Source organism: Ascaphus truei, chromosome 2 (genome assembly GCF_040206685.1).
Source record: "Ascaphus truei isolate aAscTru1 chromosome 2, aAscTru1.hap1, whole genome shotgun sequence".
NCBI classification, from domain to species: Eukaryota; Metazoa; Chordata; class Amphibia; order Anura; family Ascaphidae; genus Ascaphus; species Ascaphus truei.
Window position 1 is genome coordinate 402,631,433 of NC_134484.1, and position 19,271 is coordinate 402,650,703.

Genomic DNA, 19,271 nt, shown 5'->3' on the forward strand with positions numbered 1-19,271 from the left:
GAATGGAACATTCTTAAACCTTGTCATGGGAGACCAGGCAATTACACCTTTATACCAGGATCATTTCACTGAGCAAAACGAATTAATAAAATAAATTGAACATTTATTCACAGGAATAGGCAAACACACAATGTTACACAAAATACAGCAAAAGACACACTTACTTGGGAATTTGGGGGTTCAAAAACTATACTTTTCTAGGTGTAGGGGCTTATCACCAAGGCTTACCCTAGAAGTCTTGGAACTGAAAACACCATGCAGTTCCAAACGCCACAGCCCCCCTATCTCTTCAAAGGGCTGAGATTCACTTTCTGCTTGGAATCTTGGAATCTGGAAAACTTAAAAATCTTGAGAGAAACTCCAAATCTGAGCTGTGTAAGGGTTTTTAAAACCTCTCTGTTCCAGTCCCAGAATTCTACCTCCCAATCAGGAGTGTGAGAATTTTCCCTAGCAACCAATCTGAGACAAACCAGTAACAAAAACAGGGTTTCTTAAACATCTGACTGAACCCATGGGCAGGTGAAATATAGCCTCTCTACCCCTGCTTCCCTCCATGCCCCCCACGGTGAGAGACTCCGGACAGTCTGGGTAGACCAAAAGGACAGGTACATTGCAACCCTTTGATCTGAGGATGTGGATAATTGAATCACACCTTGAACATCCTCTGGACCTTTCAACCCCAGATGTCCTGTGCACAAAGCATCGGTTTTAAAACACAGTTTAATAAACTATACTTTTATACTGTGTCTTGCTAAAAATGTCTAAGTCTTTCTTCGGTGTCAGGGATAGAATAAGAACGTATATTCTCTATTCTCACTAGCCATATCCACGCGACACTGTAAAAACCTGACTTTACATTTTTACACAAAATAAACCTTGCAGCTTTAGCCTATAGCTGGAGCACCCCCAGGGTTACTGAAAAACATGGGTTTTAATTCTGCTCTCCTATTACTTCAAATTATTATATACCAGGTGCAATAGAGGAAAATATATGGTTACAAAGTATGGTCCCAAAAGGGATCAAGAAAAGACCCTCAAATACATGCACTCTATGATAATGTCTTGATAAGGTAAGTATTAGGAATTGATTGGCTCCTATGGAGATATAGGGTCTTCATTAAAAACAAAAATAATAAAGTTTTATTACATCAAAAAAAATGTGACTGTGTGAATTAATTTAAAAAAACAAAGAACAAACAATGTTTTTAAAATCCCCGTAGAGGAGTTGTAATATTGCTTATATTCAATGCCCAAAATTTATATAGGCAAATGTTTCATTTGTTTAACCGTAGGGTAAATTCAATATTACTGCGACATCAGCAAAGTACTATTAACTCCCAGAAAAAACTTCAATGTTTTTAGGTACTGTATATGTGAAACCCGGAGTGGTGGTAACCCTGAGCACCCCCCTGAAGCCCTATACCAGGGTCAGGGTGACTTGGGCATGAACTGGGCACCCCTCTTTATACTAGGGATCCTTGTACCGTTCTGGGGATACCTTGATTCCCTATGCCCCTTTTACCTTTCTGGTCTGTGCTGAAGCAGGGACTCCTGGCGGTGAGCTGCAAGAACGTTTTCAGGGTAGGATTTTGACCTGAGCATTGTGCTTCAATGTATCCGAGAATCCTACCTGATTCCCGGCTACATTTTTGTGGTATCCAGTAACTCTGGATCTCCGCTACATAGCCACAATCTGTAAAGAGTTTCTCCGCAAAACCCACCCTGAACCTCATAGCCCAGCAATCTCTGCTTGCTGGCACTCTGGAAAGGCAAAAACATAAACATTCTTTATTGTCGCATTTTTTACATACAGGCACAGTATTACATAAACGACAGTCAAGAACAAGAGCTGACACTCTAGGACCCCAAAACATGGATCAGGGGCAACCAAGTGGGCCTGACCTTTATTAGTGAGCCTGGTTACCCCTTCACCGTCACAAACCTATCTGTCATTGTTCCTTTAAGATTATCCCATTATTGATTGATGAAAGAATAATTGCATTACAAAAATTTTAAGCACAGAGAATTGTAACGAGACAGAATATTTTGGCTACAATTAAAAATGAAGATCTTTTGGTATTTGAGAAAGAACCTCAGGATACATTGGATAGATATGAAATCCGCCATATGAACGTAAAGAAAAATAAACATAATAGGGATAAGGTGGATTTTGAAAATAATAACCAATAAAATTGAGCACGTAATCAGGATATATATAGGTGCCATGGACCTAATTCTAGGTTTAACAAAAAATCTTAGAGATCAATTTGAACAAAATAATAAATATATTGTTAACCATCCCAAAGGTTATAAAGAGAAAAAAGATGATATTGGTACAGTATCTGCAACCTGATACGAAGTATTCTATATAAATTTTTTTAAGAAAGGGTGCATTTTAATAACGCAAGTTTGAGGCCAATGGGTAATTATGGACAAACTAGACCTCCTTATAATGACAAAAAGGGGGGTTAAATCCTCTGGGAGGTATAATAGAGCACCGATGGTTTATAAACCAAATATATGATTGAAATTATCTAATTCTTTCCATGTTTTAGGTGACATTCCATTAACTGATCCTAACCCTATCATCCCCACATTCTGTGTCCCTTACTTTTTTAAAGGATTTTCATCAATCCACGGAGGCGATTCCCAAAAGGAGGTCGCAAATTCTGCGCTCTCCGAACCAGTTGCCCTGGCTGAGAGGGGGAGAAAAAGGGGCTACAGGGGGCGGGTGGGGGAGGGGGGGAAGGGGGTGCTAGAAGTAAGGGCAAATAGCCAAACCAAATTACAAGAAATGAAATTCACAGATAAAATATTGAGAGGCAATGGCATTTACTGTATAACTTGCCAGATCATCATTTGTCAGGTGCACAATTTAATCTCTTTAAAAAAGCCTTAGCCTTTTCACCAGTGAATAAACTGAACAAATTCAATCTATACACCGATTTACAAAAATTGAGGAAGAGGACGCTAAATAGACATTTGGTCAAAAATTCCCAGAGTTCAAATAATTTGAATATAAACCAAATCAAGTCAAACTGCTAGAGAAAGAAACTGTACCAATAATTTATTTATTTATAAAATATTTTACCAGGAAGTAATATATTGAGAGTTACCTCTCGTTTTCAAGTATGTCCTGGGCACAGATTTAAGACAAATAATACATGTTTACAAATACAGTTACATAAATGAACAGGGTATACATTATATAAAAGACATTGCATGCACAGTTAAAAAAAATATATATTATGGGCGAATGAAACAGTTACAGACCAGATTGAAATGTGAGACAGCCTTAGATTTGAAAGAACTTAAACTGGTGGTGGATGTGAGAGTCTCTGGTAGGTTGTTCCAGTTTTGGGGTGCACGGTAAGAGAAGGAGGAATGGCCGGATACTTTGTTGAGCCTTGGGACCATGAACAGTCTTTTGGAGTCTGATCTCAGGTGATAAGTGCTGCATGTGGTAGGGGTGAGGAGCTTGTTCAGATAGCTGGGTAGCTTGCCCATAAAGAATTCAAAGGCAAGACAGAAAAGGTGAACTTTGCGCCTAGACTCTAGTGATGACCAATCTAGTTCTTTGAGCATTTCGCAGTGATGTGTGTTGTAGTTGCATTGAAGAACAAAACAACAAATTGAATTGTAGAGGGTGTCAAGTTTGCTAAGGTGGGTTTGAGGTGCAGTGCCATATACTATGTCTCCACAGTCAATAATTGGCATTAGCATCTGCTGTGCGATACGCTTTTTGACCAGGAGACTTAGGGAGGATTTGTTCCTGTAAAGTATCCCTAGTTTGGCATAGGTCTTGGTATCAATGTGCATTCCGAATGTTAAGTGGGAGTCAAACCATAAGCCCAGGTATTTAAAACTAGTGACAGGTGTTAGGGTGGTATTAGCGTTGGTTCTAATCAGGAGCTCAGTCACTGGGAGCTTTACAAATTTAGTCTTGGTCCCAAATACCATTGTTACAGTCTTGTCAGTGTTTAAAAACAGTTTGTTTTGGGAAATCCAATTTTCGAGTCTCAAAAAGTCAGACTGAAGTATGTGTTGAAGGTCAGAGAGGCTATGGCTGTGTGCATATAGGATTGTGTCATCTGCATACATGTGTATTGAGGCTTCCTTACAAGCTGTGGGAAGATCATTAATGAACACTGAGAAGAGTAGGGGCCCCAGAACAGAGCCTTGCGGGACACCACAGGTGATATCCAGGGGATTGGAGTTAGAGCCTGAGATGGACACATGTTGGGATCTTCCTGATAGGTAGGACTGAAACCAGTTTAAAGCATGCTTCCCTATTCCAGAGCTCTGGAGTTTGTTAAGCAGGATAGCATGATCAACTGTATCAAAAGCCTTTGCAAAATCTAGGAATACTGCACCAGTGAGTTGTCCCCGTTCCATTCCACACTGGATTTCATTGCAAACTTTTAGCAGGGTAGTTACGGTGGAGTGTTTGGGACGAAAGCCAGATTGGAATTGGCTAGGGAAATTTGTCTTGGTATAGTAATCGCTTAATTTTGAGTGGACACATTTTTCCATGACTTTGGATAGAATTGGGAGAAGTGAGATTGGTCTGTAGTTTGAGACAGTGTTTTTGTCCCCACTGTTGAAGATTGGGACAACTCTGGCAGTTTTCCAGGTCTTAGGGATATGGCCTGCAGACAGGATAGAGTTGACTATGGAAGCAATTGGTTTGGCAATGGCTGGGGCACAAAGTTGTAGGAACCTAGATTGTAGTAAGTCAGGTCCACATTGGCTGCTTAGTTTTAGCTTGAGGCGCGCTTGTGTAATCTCCTCTTCAGATAATGGGCCAAATTGAAAATTGTGGGCAGTGTTGGGAGGGGGTGGGGCTATGTGGGCAGTCCCAGGATGAGATTCAGGTTTGTGGTTTGGGGTGCGTTTTGCTAATAAGTTAGTGGCACACCTCACAACGTAATCATTGAATGCATTTGCAGTGTCAGTGGGGTTTGTCAGAGTAATATCCCCCTTAGTGAAATTACTTGGTTGTTGATGGTTAGGAGGCTGGAATATATTGTTGATAACCTTCCAGAAGTTAGCTGGGTTTGATGTATTTTGGTGGAGATTGTTAGAGTAATATTGTGCTTTTGCGTGCCTTGTTTGCCTTGTGCACATGTTCCGCAGGCATCTGTAGTGATTGAGTTCCTTGGTAGTGCCAGTTACTTTGTAGCTTTTCCACAAGGTATCCCTGAGCTGGTAGAGTGCAATAAGGTCAGATGTAACCCATGGACAATGGGCCCCCCTTACCCTTATTTTGCGTAGTGGAGCATGGGTATCGCAGAGTTTTAAGAACTCGGATTGGAAATAGTCGAGCGCAGAATCAGGGTCGGGAATTAAATCGATTCTGTGCCATGGGCAGTTGGTAAGGTCATCCAGAAACTGTTGTGGGTTAAAGTTTTTAAACTTTCTAGTGAGGAGAACTTTAGGGCTTGAATGGGGCGTTTTAATTTTCCTTACACAGTACACTATTGCATGGTCACTGAAAATGTCAGGAAGGATGCCAGAGGATTGGATTCTGCTGGGGTTTGAGGAGAGAATCCAGTCTAGCAAGGAATGGTTATGCTATTTCAGGTTTGTCCGTGTGGGTTGGGAAATGAGTTGTGATAGGTTAAGTGACTTGAGTTGTATCTGGATTTTATGGTTTTTAGGGTCAAGCCAGTTGAAGTTGAAATCCCCAAGAACTAGCAGCTCACTCTTCTCGTTCACAGAGGAAATGGAGCCAAGAAACTGGGTGATATCAGCCAGGGATTGTAGAGGAGCTTTAGGTGGGCGGTAGATGCCAGCGAGCAAGATGGGCTTAGAAAAGGGGAGGCAGATTTTGCCAACTACAATTTCAAAAGAGGGTGGGCTTGGGGGGCAATTTAACAGTGTAAATTGTAATGTGTCTGCAATATAAAATAACACCCCTCCTCCTCTCTTGGACCTATCTCTCCTAAAAATGGAGTATCCCTGAATGGCGATATTTGCATCAGGGGTTTTATGGGTTAGCCATGTTTCTGTAATAATACCGATACACAGTACCAATTTCACTGAATTAGAATATGACACTTTAGATATTTTAATCAGTCTATTATAAGAGAATGAAACTATTGAAGATAGAGTATATCAAATACAACGTTTGGATCCAAGTCCAATTTTATGGGACTAGAACATGAAACTCAACAAGACCTAATTAATTTATTATAGGACAGTAATATGGCTAAATGTATATCACACACAGAACTACGATCAATGTCAGAGACAAGTTCTTAAAGCGTTAAATGGAAATTTGATAACCAGATAAGGGTGGTGGCATGGTTCTACAAAATCGACAGGACTATATACAGTAAATGAAGCTACATGCCTGTTAAGTGATATCACGTATCAGTGCCTGGATAAAGATTCAACAATATTATATTTGTCAATACTGAAAGATTATCTATTGAAAGCTAAATCAGCTGGTATTTTTTCTTCTAAAGAATCCATTTATAGTTACAATGATCATCCTCGTAATCCCATACTATACCATATACCCAAGATCCATAAATCCATTCAGAACCCACCTGGGTGTCTCATTGTGTCAGGGATTGATTCTATTACTTCAAATTTATCCTATTATGTTGACACTTTTCTTGCTCCCCTTACAACAGCACTTCATTCTTATTTGTGGAACAGTATGGATGTACTGAATTCTTTGCAATCATTTATTTGGCAGGAACAGTTTATTTTGGTTACTCTAGATGTAGCCTCATTGTATACATGTATTGGGCACACACAAGGGATTGAGACACTCAAACATTTTTTATATCATGATAATAGACCACCTAGGAATCAGCAACATTTCAGCATAGATCAGTGTTTCCCAATTAAATTTAGTCATGGAATCCTTTTATATTTTGTAAAACAGAATGGAACCCCTTAAATATTTTCTTGGTTCAAGATAATTTTTAATAGACCCCCACTGCCCCAATACATTTTTAAAAGACCAAACCGCCCTAATGCATTTTTAAAAGACCCCCACCGCCCCAATACATTTTTAAAAGACCCCCACTACCCCAATACATTTTTAAAAGACCCCCACCGCTCCCTCCTCCCAGTATCTCTCCCTCCAGCCAGTGTGTCACTTCCTGCCCCCAGTGTCTCTATCACTCTCCCTGCCCAGTGTCTCTCTCACCTTTCCCTAGTGTCTCCCCCCCCCTCAATGTCTCACACCCCCATGCCTCTATTTCACCCCCCCTCTGCCCATGTCTTTCTTTCACCCCCCCCCCCTCTGCCCATGTCTCTCTTTCACCCCCCCCTCTGCCCATGTCTCTCTTTCACCCCCCCCCTCTGCCCATGTTTCTCTTTCACCCCCCCTCTGCCCATGTCTCTCTTTCACCCCCCTGCCCATGTCTCTCTTACACAATGACCCACACACAATGACCCACACACAATGACCCTCACACAATGACCCTCACACAATGACCCTCACACAATGACCCTCACACAATGACCCTCACACAATGACCCTCACACAATGACCCTCACACAATGACCCTCACACTCTCACACAATGACCCTCACTCTCACACAATGACCCTCACACTCTCACACAATGACCCTCACACTCTCACACAATGACCCTCACACTCTCACACAATGAACCTCACACTCTCACACAATGACCCTCATACTCTCACACAATGACCCTCACACTCTCACACAATGACCTTCACACTCTCACACAATGACCCTCACACTCTCACACAATGACCCTCACACTCTCACACAATGACCCTCACACTCTCACACAATGACTCTCACACTCTCCGTATCAGCATGCAGCAAGGCAGACCAGGTGCTGCATGAGCTGTGTTGCACAGCACCACCTAATGCCTGACAGAGACATTGCAGCTACAGACAGACTGGTTTTTTTTACAGGGAAATCCGGCACAGTGAGTGTGGGCGGCCAGTCTGTCGGCGGAACCCCTGGGACTGCTCCACCTCTTTATGGGTTCATGAGAGAATTATTATATTTGGAATGACAATCAGATCAAAACATTTATCCAATACTACAGAAGATATATTGATGATATTCTAATTGTATGGTCTGGGTTACTTGTTGAGCTTGAATAGTTTATGACATATTTGAACAAAATTTATAAAAACATTATATTAAGTGCTGAAAATAGCTCCAAAGAAATGAATTTCTTAGATCTGAATGAAAAGATTGAAAATAATAAGATAACCACGAAAACATTTTTGAAAAAGGTGATGTAAATTCGTATATGGGTTACCAAAGTATTCATTCAGTCCATTGGCTCAATAATATATCATATGGGCAATTTCTAAGAATGTGAAGGAATTGCTCACAAGTGAATGATTTCGAAGATCAATCCAAAATTCTAACTAAGAGATTGCTAAAGTATATGATCGGGAGCTAGTGGATAAATCTGTTATTAGAGGCAGAAAGAAACCTAGAGAATCTCTATTGGTACCAAAAGTTCAAAATTCTGTCAAGAGAGCTCACAATAAACCTATGTTTATTACTGACTCTTGTAAACAGAAACTAAGTTTAGGAAAAGAATGGGTCAACATTCGGATCTACTCAAGATGGATCCCATTTTGAAAGATACTATTCAAGACAGACCGAAGGTTGTATTTAGAAAAGTGAAGAGCCTTAAAAGTATTTTGGTCCCAAGTGCATTAAAAAGTCCCAAAGTCAAGGAATCCAGAAATACTTTTGTAGAAAAGCCTATTGGATACGATTATTGTGGAAAATGTATTATGTGTAAACATATGTCACATGATAATCATTTTAGATAATATGGCTGGTAAATAGTATAAGGTATCACATTTGATCAATTCTCATGCATTTTGACATTTATGGATCAATTACTACTGTGGGCTTCAATACTTTTGCAAGACAATTAGACCACTGACAATATGTATCAGAGAACATGTGAATAGTATTTAAAAAAATGCTAAATGTTTACTTGTTGCTGGCATAAAAATTAATAATGTGGCACAACATTTTTTAGACAAGCATGCAGGACGGCATGAAGATCTAGGTTTCAGAGGTTTAGAAGTGATCCCTAGAGATACTAGCAGACGTAATCGAGATCTCAGGTTTCAACAGAGAGCCGTTACCAATAATGTTTAGCCTTAAGAGTTTTTCCAATAACCACAATAAAAATAAGCTTATTATTAGTATATGTATTACCGTGATTTTGTTGCTGGTACGTGGCTGACTCAGCCTAAACGTACCTAATAACTTATCTAATTGATATTCATAGATCTAAGTGCTTATTTTAAATAATACCATAAATTGCATGTCCCTTCGTGGTCGCCAAATGTTACCAATGTTTAGCCTTATCCAGAAATAGAAATGTATTTATAACGTATCCACCTATAAAGGTATCTCTGGCTTGTAAGGGTAATAGAACAGTATTGGATTTTTACAATTCATAGTAAAACACCATTAGGTTTAAATGAATGGATTGAACTTAATCAATTTCTAAAATAATCGACCATCTGGGAGGATCATTATGGGTTTTCTCGTTTTTTTATTTTAGAAGTCCCAGTGAATAGTCATTTATTGTAAATGGGAGTTATATTAATGTGCATTATTTATTGCGGAAGTGGAAGATTTAGATCTCATTACAATTGAGAAAATGCCATTTGATTTTGTTTGGTATTATATAGGAACCATTAGTAGATTCAAGGAATAAATTGTATAGGAATTCAGTTTGCAAGGCATACATTGTAGGTCATAATTATGGTCCCTTCCCCCCCCTTCAAACAAGTGCATTAGTATGCATCTGATTACAGTATTCTAAAACGTTCAATTTATGCCAAATTGTCGCAATGAATTTTAGGAACTCAATTTATTATCTTGATATTTTGAGCGAGTCCTTATTTTGCCAACTTGGATAAGCACTTTATTTGATTGCCATTTATTTATATGTATTTGTATTAATTATGTATTATTGTAGTTAATGTTTGCATCATTTGTTTACGTATTGTCATGTTAGTTTAGTATTTATTTAGGTTATTAGTTTGTTTTATAAGCTTGAAGTATTAATTCTCACTGATTGGATCTCAACGGAATAGACAGGGCATAGGGTCGTATAAATATGACAGCCCAGAGATCCTTACTCGTGTGTATCAGAAAACATGCATTTTATCTCCCCTTGCCTCAGAACCTCATAGCCCTCAGTACATATTTACTTGAAGTCCTTTCAGGGTTACAAACACACACAACCCCTGCAAGCTCAGAATCCAAAATCACCAAACCATATACTATAGATTTTACTTTTAAATAGCAGGTCTTGTTATGCATCAACGAATTACCAGTCTATTGAGACACTTCTCAACAGACATTTCTATTGAGACCGTTTGCAGGTTGTGTTAGGACCTGTAAAAGGGAAAACCTTACAAGACAGATAGGTCTACCGAGAAGACAGATAAACATTTAACTATATAATTTGTCATATACAGTAGCAACAAAAAGTCTCCAGTAGATAATAGTGGTTTAATGAAACACCAGCCAACCAATGTACCCCAAAGTAACGTATGTTTCAGACCAACACGGTCCTGTCAGGATCGCGCATGGTTCACGCCCCCTCGGCGCGTTACGCCAATCACCAAGACGGGTGCGCAGACTCCTGCAGGCGCGAGCACGACCGCAAAAGAAACAAAACCCTCAGACGTGTGCCCGCTACGGTACCAGAGGGCAAAGCCTTGGCAGTAGCGCGCCCGCCCTACTCTACCTTCTGTCTTGTTGCTGAGCATAGACCATTGTTTATGCACCGTACTCATAGCAGCCTGAGTTTGCCTGTATCTGGAACCTGCCTTGATCTCTGTTGTGACCCCTGCCTGTACCCGACCTGTCTCTTCTATGCCCCTGGACTTCGGCTCGTTTTTGGACTTCTGCTCTCTCCACCCAACTACTACGCCTTACAGACTATGACTATTCTTCTCTTTTTCCAACCCCGGACCACGTCAAGTACTCCGACCTACCTACACACTCCTACCCTGACCCGGCTACACATCCCTGACTCTGCTATCCGGACCTGGCCCCGTGGTTGTAGGGCGGCGGTTATATATATCCCCCACCTCGGCCCTGCGGTCTAGTCCAGGTTGTAGTGAGCATCCGTGACAGGTCCTTACTCAAGCTCTCATGTTTTGGTCCGAAACGTGTGTTGCTTTGGGGTACATTGGTTGCCTGATGTTTCATTAAACCACTATTATCTACTGGAGAGTGCTGTGGCCTTTTTGTTGCTGTGTATCAACTGGACTGGTTGGTGTTCCCTGTCCTTCTGCACGCACCTTTATTATTGCTAAGTATATTTTTATTTTTTCTATATAGTTTTGTTTTTGTGTGCGCCTGGCATTTCTTTATTTCTATATAATTTGTCATATTGAATGTAGCATTGTGGCTTTCTGTCTTGTGTTGTATACTTTTCAACGTTACAATCAATAAAATAGATATCCCTTGGAGATATGCTAGTAGGCAGTGCTAGCCATCAGCTTATTTAACTCACACTGCTAGAGCTGCTACTTAGAAAAGCACTGGTTGTGGGTTCTAATCCTGTTGGTCTGACACCAGTACACCATTCCAGTCACTAGGTGCCTAAATCTTATCAACTCTATATAGTTTATTTTAGGAAGTGTGGGGACGGGACTCATTTCAATATACTGTACTTTGAATAGTCATTTGCATATCTCCCAGGGTACCCCAGGTGTGCTCCTTTTTCAGCACAGGCATCTCTCCCTAATTAATTTGGAGAAGAATTTGAGGGTATATACAGATATAATAACTGGAGAGGTGTACCTAAGGCAAGATACACAAAGGATCCCAAATAGTGGCGCACTGCGGACCTATTTATGTAATAATATGGTCAGAAGCAGCTGAAATTCCTAAATTAAAATCATTTTATTGTAGTACATTAATGGTTAAAATAGATATACATCCAAGAGAAGGACATATACCTAGAGACAAAGTCCCTCAGGGTAATATTCCATATAGGCAAGTCCTGCTTAGTGTGGTAAAAGCACAAGATATTTGTCAGAATGATAGCCTATTGAGATACTGTGAAAGCTCTCATATCTATAGGTAGAATGTCCTTAGTGATACCAGATAATCTAATAAGTGTTAGAGGTACTGAATGATACCTCAATATGTAGATATAAAGTAGCGTGGCAGCATAGAATTTTAGATTCTTAAAAATTCGACCGGATTGTATTCAATGGTGGATTCTGAGGTATCCACTGAGATTATTTTATACCCAATCCGCAGATGGATTTTTGTGGGGGGAAAATCGGATTTGGTCTAAAAAATCCAGGAAAATCCGGGAAGGCATTTCAGACCAGTCCATCCATCTCTATATATAAATGCAAGCAATACATCTCATAATAGGTCAAGAATGTTCTGTATACAGAAAGCTTTCCTTTCACCTCTTAATCCTAATCAATTGGTCATCAATATTACAGTATATTAATCATGTCAGAAAGTTTTGCTTCAATATTTCTAAATGCGGATGTAGAAATTGGATAATATCATATATAAAATGTTTTAAATGTCACTAAATGCTTACTAAATTATTATTGAGCATAACATTTGCCCTTATGTCTTAGGGATTGTAAGAGTTAATATTTTTATCGAATAAGAGAACAGCCCTAAGAGAATGTGATGTGGTACAAAATCCAATAAGTGACAAATACAATGCATCTAAAGGCAATGTGATTTGGGAAGAGCAGTACTGAATACAAATCTAGAAATTGCCTATTAGGGAAAGCATTTCTCATATTGCTTACCCGTTGCTGATAAAGCCATTGGATCTGTGTGGCTTATCATAATGAAATCTTAGATAAGTGCTGTATATGGATTTTACATTGCTCCAGTACGTGAAGCGCCAGCTGGAAGGAAGCCATCTTTTTACAAGAGGCCAGAGATTATCAGAATGCCTCAAGGACAGCGATAGGCAGTAACTACAGACTGATGTATGAGGATTACTCTACTATTTAGAGCAAGGATTCTCAACTCCAGTCCTCAAGACCCCAACAAAAGATCAAGTTTTCAGAACATCCCTGCTTCAGCCCAGGTCACTCAATCAGTGGTTCAGTCTTCTGAAGCAGGGATATCCTTAAAAAACGGACCAGTTGGATCCTTGAGGACTGGAGTTGAGAACCCGTGCCTTAGAGTATGCTGTAGAAAGGGTCACTTCAATAATCTTGTTGGAACAAAGAAATCTACAGGGGAAATTAGACTGTGACTTGTTTCAGTAAACCGAGGCCACAACCAGAGGAATAACAGCACTGCAGGCGATAATAAGAAAAGATAAAATAAGACTGCAAAATTGACACATTCAGCTACATTAAATGCAACACTGTATTATAGAAACACAGATACTAGACTTGCTTATAATCATTCATAAAAAGGGCAGTACATGGTCCTCTGTTATCCAACAGCGTTGGATAGTGAATTGTTCTAAAGTGAAACTGATTTTCTGCCCATTGGTATGTATTATAAAGAGTCGGATATGACAGCCAGGGAGCATCAGAAAACTGATATTGGTTCATATTATAAAGCGTCGGATATGCCATTCTCCGAAAAGTGAAACGTGGGAAAGCGAGGACGCTCTGTAATTCTAACCTTAAGCACAAGGCATATGATTTGTGGTAAACGTTGAATATATACTGTATTTACATTTGTATTATACAACAGGGGTTGAAGATCCGTGTTTAAGGGCTACCAACACATCCGGTTTTCAAAATGTCTATTTATCCATTAACCTAGCTTTAATGATCACAAAGATAACTTGTAGCCACAGAGAATTTAACTCGATTTCTACCTGTTAAATACTGTAGGAATCGTTTAGGCAACAATTTGACTACCAGAGCAGAAGTAAGGGAGGTTTAGTGCTAGTGTAAAACCTGTGTACAGTATATGCTACAAATACTAGTTAGTCCATCAGCATCAGATGTACCTGAACCTGTGACAGACCGTATCCAGATGTCGCCTTGTTTCAGCAGAGCTAGAGAAGGGGACAGTGCTACTGCGCTATTACGGCCACGGGAAAAATATCATCTGCTACATCTCAGAATACAGTAGGTCAGCTGGAAGATATTCAAACTAATTGCATTTACCTTTTTGTAGGTGCATCTCCTGTCTGCTCATCCACATAATCTCTTTTCAGTTCTTCAGGAACATCACTGTCACTGTCATATTCCTGATAAGCACTCTTTTCTAGTTCATCAGATTCATACTGAGAAAAAGAAGAAGGGAAAGCAAATATGTAACTAACAAAAGTGTAACTTACAAAGTATGCAAGAGATTGTATTTCTGCCCTGATCGTGGTCTTTGGATAGTAATGAATAAATAGGGCTCCTCAATGGACACTAAAGTCGCGGCATTAAATTGGTGATTTTGGGGGCTACGAAATATATTTATTCTCAACATTATCACCTCTGGTCTTTACTCTCCCACCGTGCAGAGTGCTCATGAAAGAAGTTATCACCTTTCCTCCCAGGCCAGAGGCAAAATGAAGGTGAAAAAAAAAAAACACATCTTGGAGAAATTCACATCCAAAATACCAGCATTTTGTAGTGTATAAAACGGTGACTAACGTGCCATCTTGGATAATATCCCCCTCAAAACGTGGGTGAAGGAATGTATAATAGTAGACTTCTTTGTTAACCTTTTCAGTACCAGATGGGCAAGCAACCCATTGGCACTCACTGACACTGTCGGTGCTATAACGCATTTGCACAAATATGAGTTAGTTACACCTGGTTCGTGCAGGATGGCAGCACTAATTTTGCATTCAAGTACAACCGGAAGTGGGTCTGGATATCTTTAGATGAGGTTCCTTTAAATTCTTTATGAAACAACAAACTGTTCATGGAAATTGATAAATTATGACAGAGCCACTGATTAAGCCACCTATGCTGAAGCAGGGATAGCCTGAAAACCTGACCTGGTGGTGGCCCTTGAGGACTGGCGTTGGCCACCCCAGGCATAGAGTATATCATTGCCAGATAAAATATGCATGATTTTATCCAATAAGTCTGAAACATTGAGCTATTTCATGGGCTTCGTTGCTTCTTTTTTAATTCCATCTGTAAAATACATACCCCATTTGCAGCAAGTACGTCTTCAGTTTCATCATCTTTTATGGCAGCTTGTATCTCAAAAGGGTTGCCTCCATTGGAGTACTGCTCAAATAATGACGCAGTCCCTGAGCTTCCTGAAGAAGGTCGCTTACTTGGTGACACTGAAGGGGAGCGTGACTGACCCAAAAATGTAAATTCCTATTAGGGCAAAAATGTGTGTCAGTACATTAGTAACACAAACAATTAAACACAAAGATCAAACATAACATTCTGACAATGTTAGTGTGTTTGTTCCACAACCAGTCTTTGTAATTACAGAGCTTCTATGGGGCTTTTTAATATTAAAGGCACATTGTATAGGTAGTCTGTGTGTTTTTATGATTCATCCATATTGTATCATCACTAAACTTCAATATTACATTAACTTGAACAAATATTTAATAGAAAACGAAATTTCTAAAAAAAAAAAAAAAAGTCAAAATCTTTAACCAGCAATAAAAGGAGGAAAAAGCAAACATTTTATTTTCAAAGCATTTTTCACATTACAAGGTTGTTTGTTGTGTTGTTTATGTGGCTTGCCACCCACAGCTCTGCACTTAGATTAGTGAAGGGATTTACTTTAATAATGCAAATGGAGTAATATTATACTGTAGGTGTGCTGTACATCAAAGGTTTGTGATATCAACACAATCACCATTAACCTACCAAAAATGTATAAGACTAGAGTTTACTTCTTGCAAAATTATTCTCACTACGGTCTCACAGCCACAATCATTATAACAGTAAAATACAATTTAGCTTTGACGCACTAGCGTAATATCAACATTTAAACCACAAGCATTTACAAAGGCGAGGCAAAGTTTATAATTCACCAATGTCTCTTCTCCTTTCATTTATTTTCTTTTTAAACCAACCAGTCCTGTACATTTTGATCTCTAAATCATTAAACAAAACTATCACCGTGTCAAAGGGCCAATTCCTATATTAATCATTAATAGTCTATGAAAGAAAATGGTTTCATAAATTGGAATGAGAAAATAAATGATGTTATTCATTTTCAGGAGTGGTCAAACTGTGACGGTAGATGTCTTTTTTGAACGACTAACTTTCTTAATGATCCATCAATTGGCCATCTGCATGTAAGGCTAAAGTATATGTACTGTATAGGAGATCTGTGGCGTCATGGGGTATTCCTGGGATTATAAATACACATTTCTTATTCACATAAGCAAAAATATATATTTTATTCTGGAAAATTAAAGTCTACCAATATGTAAAAATGTACGCTGAGCATTTAATGTGTAGTACTGTGCATGTAGGCTATTTCTTTGCTATGCCCTGCTCATTATTAAGAGGAGTCTACACAAATAGATTGGTTAGAAGAGCAGCACAGCCCCAGTACAGCAGCTATAAATATCTATGTGACCTTGACTTCCGAATGAAGGAATTCCTAAACAAAAGGAACACATTTTGTATTAGGTCGTACTGACTTAGTTTTATTTGTTGTTGATAGACTCAATTTCATTTTAGTTTTTCCTATATCCCATACACCAAACTGTGTGCATTACTATGCTACATACTGCAGTTTCTTTTTTTATTTATAAATCCTACTGTGTTGTTTTTTGTTTTTTTCAAACAATTCTGTTGCATGTGATCAACTAACAGGATATTGATAAGGTTTCAAGAGGTTAATGTTTCAGGTGACATTACTACATACAGTATGTGATGATGTAAACTCTAGTCTAATACATTTAATAAGAAAATAGATACATTTCTAGCATGCTTATGTGGCCAGGGCCCCTTCTGGGCTCCCCTGACCTGCGCTGCGGCTGGGGAGAGTTGCGGGCAGTTAGGGAGATTGCGGTCAGGCGAGTTAAGTTTGTTTACAGAGTCAATGATATCACACCCATCCTATGGTGTAGCAGCTAGAGAATCGCTACCAGTCTATGAAGGGTCAAGGGTTCGATTCCCGCATTGTTTGGTAAAATTATTAGTGTAGGAGGGAGGTGTGTGTATGTATGTGTGTCCGTAAGCAATAAAGCATTGAATGTTATAATAAAAATAAAAAATAAAACATTGGAGCACGTCGACTCTGGCTGGATCCTCATGGTGAGGGAGGGGGTTGTGTGACGCATATAACTTGAACATCCAACCGGTGCTCCAAATCTGTGCGCTAACTCTACCTTCCCCCGCACACTCTTACTGCGTCCTCTAGTTCCACTGATCAAACAGGCTCCGGCAGTATACAGTAGTAGTCTTTCCTCCTCCCAGACTCCTTGCAGTCCTAACTGCGTAACCCTACGCGTTTTGTCCCAGTGGTACTATAGAGGGTCTAATGGCCCTTATATAGTCCATAATCAATTAGTTCATAAATAATTCAATTTTAACCCTTTGGTGTGTTTGTGAGTATTTGCTGATCATGCAACAAACTACAAATATATACATGGGAAAAAACAACACAAATTGCAGAGAGACATAAGGCTACTATGTCTTAAAAAATGAAATATAACATATATTATGTGTAATTACCTATGATTACTACATCTAAACAAGATAACTTAGTCAATATACAGGCATATCCCGCATTAATGTACGCAATGGGACCGGAGCATGTATGTAAAGCGAAAATGTACTTTAAGTGAAGCACTACCTTTTTCCCACTTATCGATGCATGTACTGTACTGCAATCGTCATATACGTGCATAACTGATGTTAATAACGCATTTGTAACAGGCTCTATAGTCTCCCTGCTTGCGCACAGCTTCGGTACAGCTAGGGAGCCGGTATTGTTGTTCAGGATGTGCTAACAGGCACATACGCGAGCTGCCGGGGTATGTCTGTACCCATGTTCTAATAACCAAAGCAGTCATCTAAAATGTCATACATAACTATTATTTTAATGGATATAAACCATTAAATATTTATTATAAATTATAATTAAAGAATAAACATTAAAAATAATAATAATACATTATCAATCATAAATAGAAAAACTAATTATAAGTGCTTAAATATTTTAATCTTGGCATAGATTCCAAAATAAACATTAATTAGAGTTATATCTTTACAAACAATGCTCTAGTCAAAATATTAGAAACATAATACAAATTAACATCAACTATACAAACGAATACTAATTAAAAAATCTACAACTTGGCTTATGCTTATATATTGTAAACCAAACTAAGTAATGTACAATAGTGTCCACTACCTAGAGATGTATATTAAGATCTCTAATGTCAATATAATTAAATATTTGTATATTAAGTCTTTTTAAAAAGATATATATATATATATATATATAAATCTATAAAATATTTTGTGAACATATAAACAAACTACAATAATGCTAAAATTGATGGATACCATAAGAGTACAAATTTGAGTAAATATTGAAATAGTAAATAATTGTTTGGAAGGGGGAAAAAGGGGAGGGAAGGTAGGTGGAGGAGCAGGGGGGGGGGAGAAAGGGAAGGGAAACAGGAAGGAGAAAGAGGGTGGGACGGAATGGGGAAGGAAATGAGGAAGGGGGAGAGGATTACCATAACAGTGCGAATGGAATGTAGGGAAAAAAAGATGCCACAAAGGAACCGGAGAAAGAATACCACCAATTTAGACAAGTGTATTGTGAGTTGCTTTGTCATACCAAGAATCATTATTGTTTTACCACCAATGAGGCTGCATAGGTGTGGGATACCACTACTGGCTGCTGCCTTCAGGAGGGAACATTATTCATAAGATTGCTCACTTACTTTTATTCTGTCACCCACTCCAATTAATGAGTTAGCCCTGTTGTGTCTATATTATATATTGGAAATTATTCTTCTAAACTAATATCCTGCTACTATTTGAGCATCCACTATCTCTTCTCTGGTGCTATAAAGTGTGTTATACCTGTATGTAATGGGGCTTACAGTATATGTTGTGTTTATGCGAATATATGAAAATAATGCATGCATAGTACGTATGTGCACGGTGCACGTGTGATTGAGACCTACATAGTGTGTTCCTTTATGCATGCTGTGTGTATCTGGTCTGCGTGAGTGTGGTATGTGTTCCTCACTTATGAAAAGAAAGAAAGATCAGTATGTAGCTATATAATTTGTCATATTGGATTTAGCACTGGAGCTTTTTGCCTTTTGGTATAGACATCCAGATGCTGCCATCATTATTACAATGTTTGG

The 19,271-nt window shown here is 38.9% G+C and overlaps 1 protein-coding gene across 1 annotated transcript in view; it reads right to left on the reverse strand.

The window, feature by feature from the left end:
* Positions 1-19,271, reverse strand: part of VPS50 (VPS50 subunit of EARP/GARPII complex) — a 269,783-nt gene that overhangs the window by 66,001 nt on the left and 184,511 nt on the right. Inside the window, exons 18-19 of the mRNA XM_075587338.1 lie at positions 15,109-15,285; positions 14,122-14,240 (exon numbers count right to left, since the gene is read on the reverse strand). Coding sequence (XP_075443453.1) covers positions 14,122-14,240; positions 15,109-15,285 — 296 coding nt within the window. The remainder of the gene's footprint in view (positions 1-14,121; positions 14,241-15,108; positions 15,286-19,271) is intronic.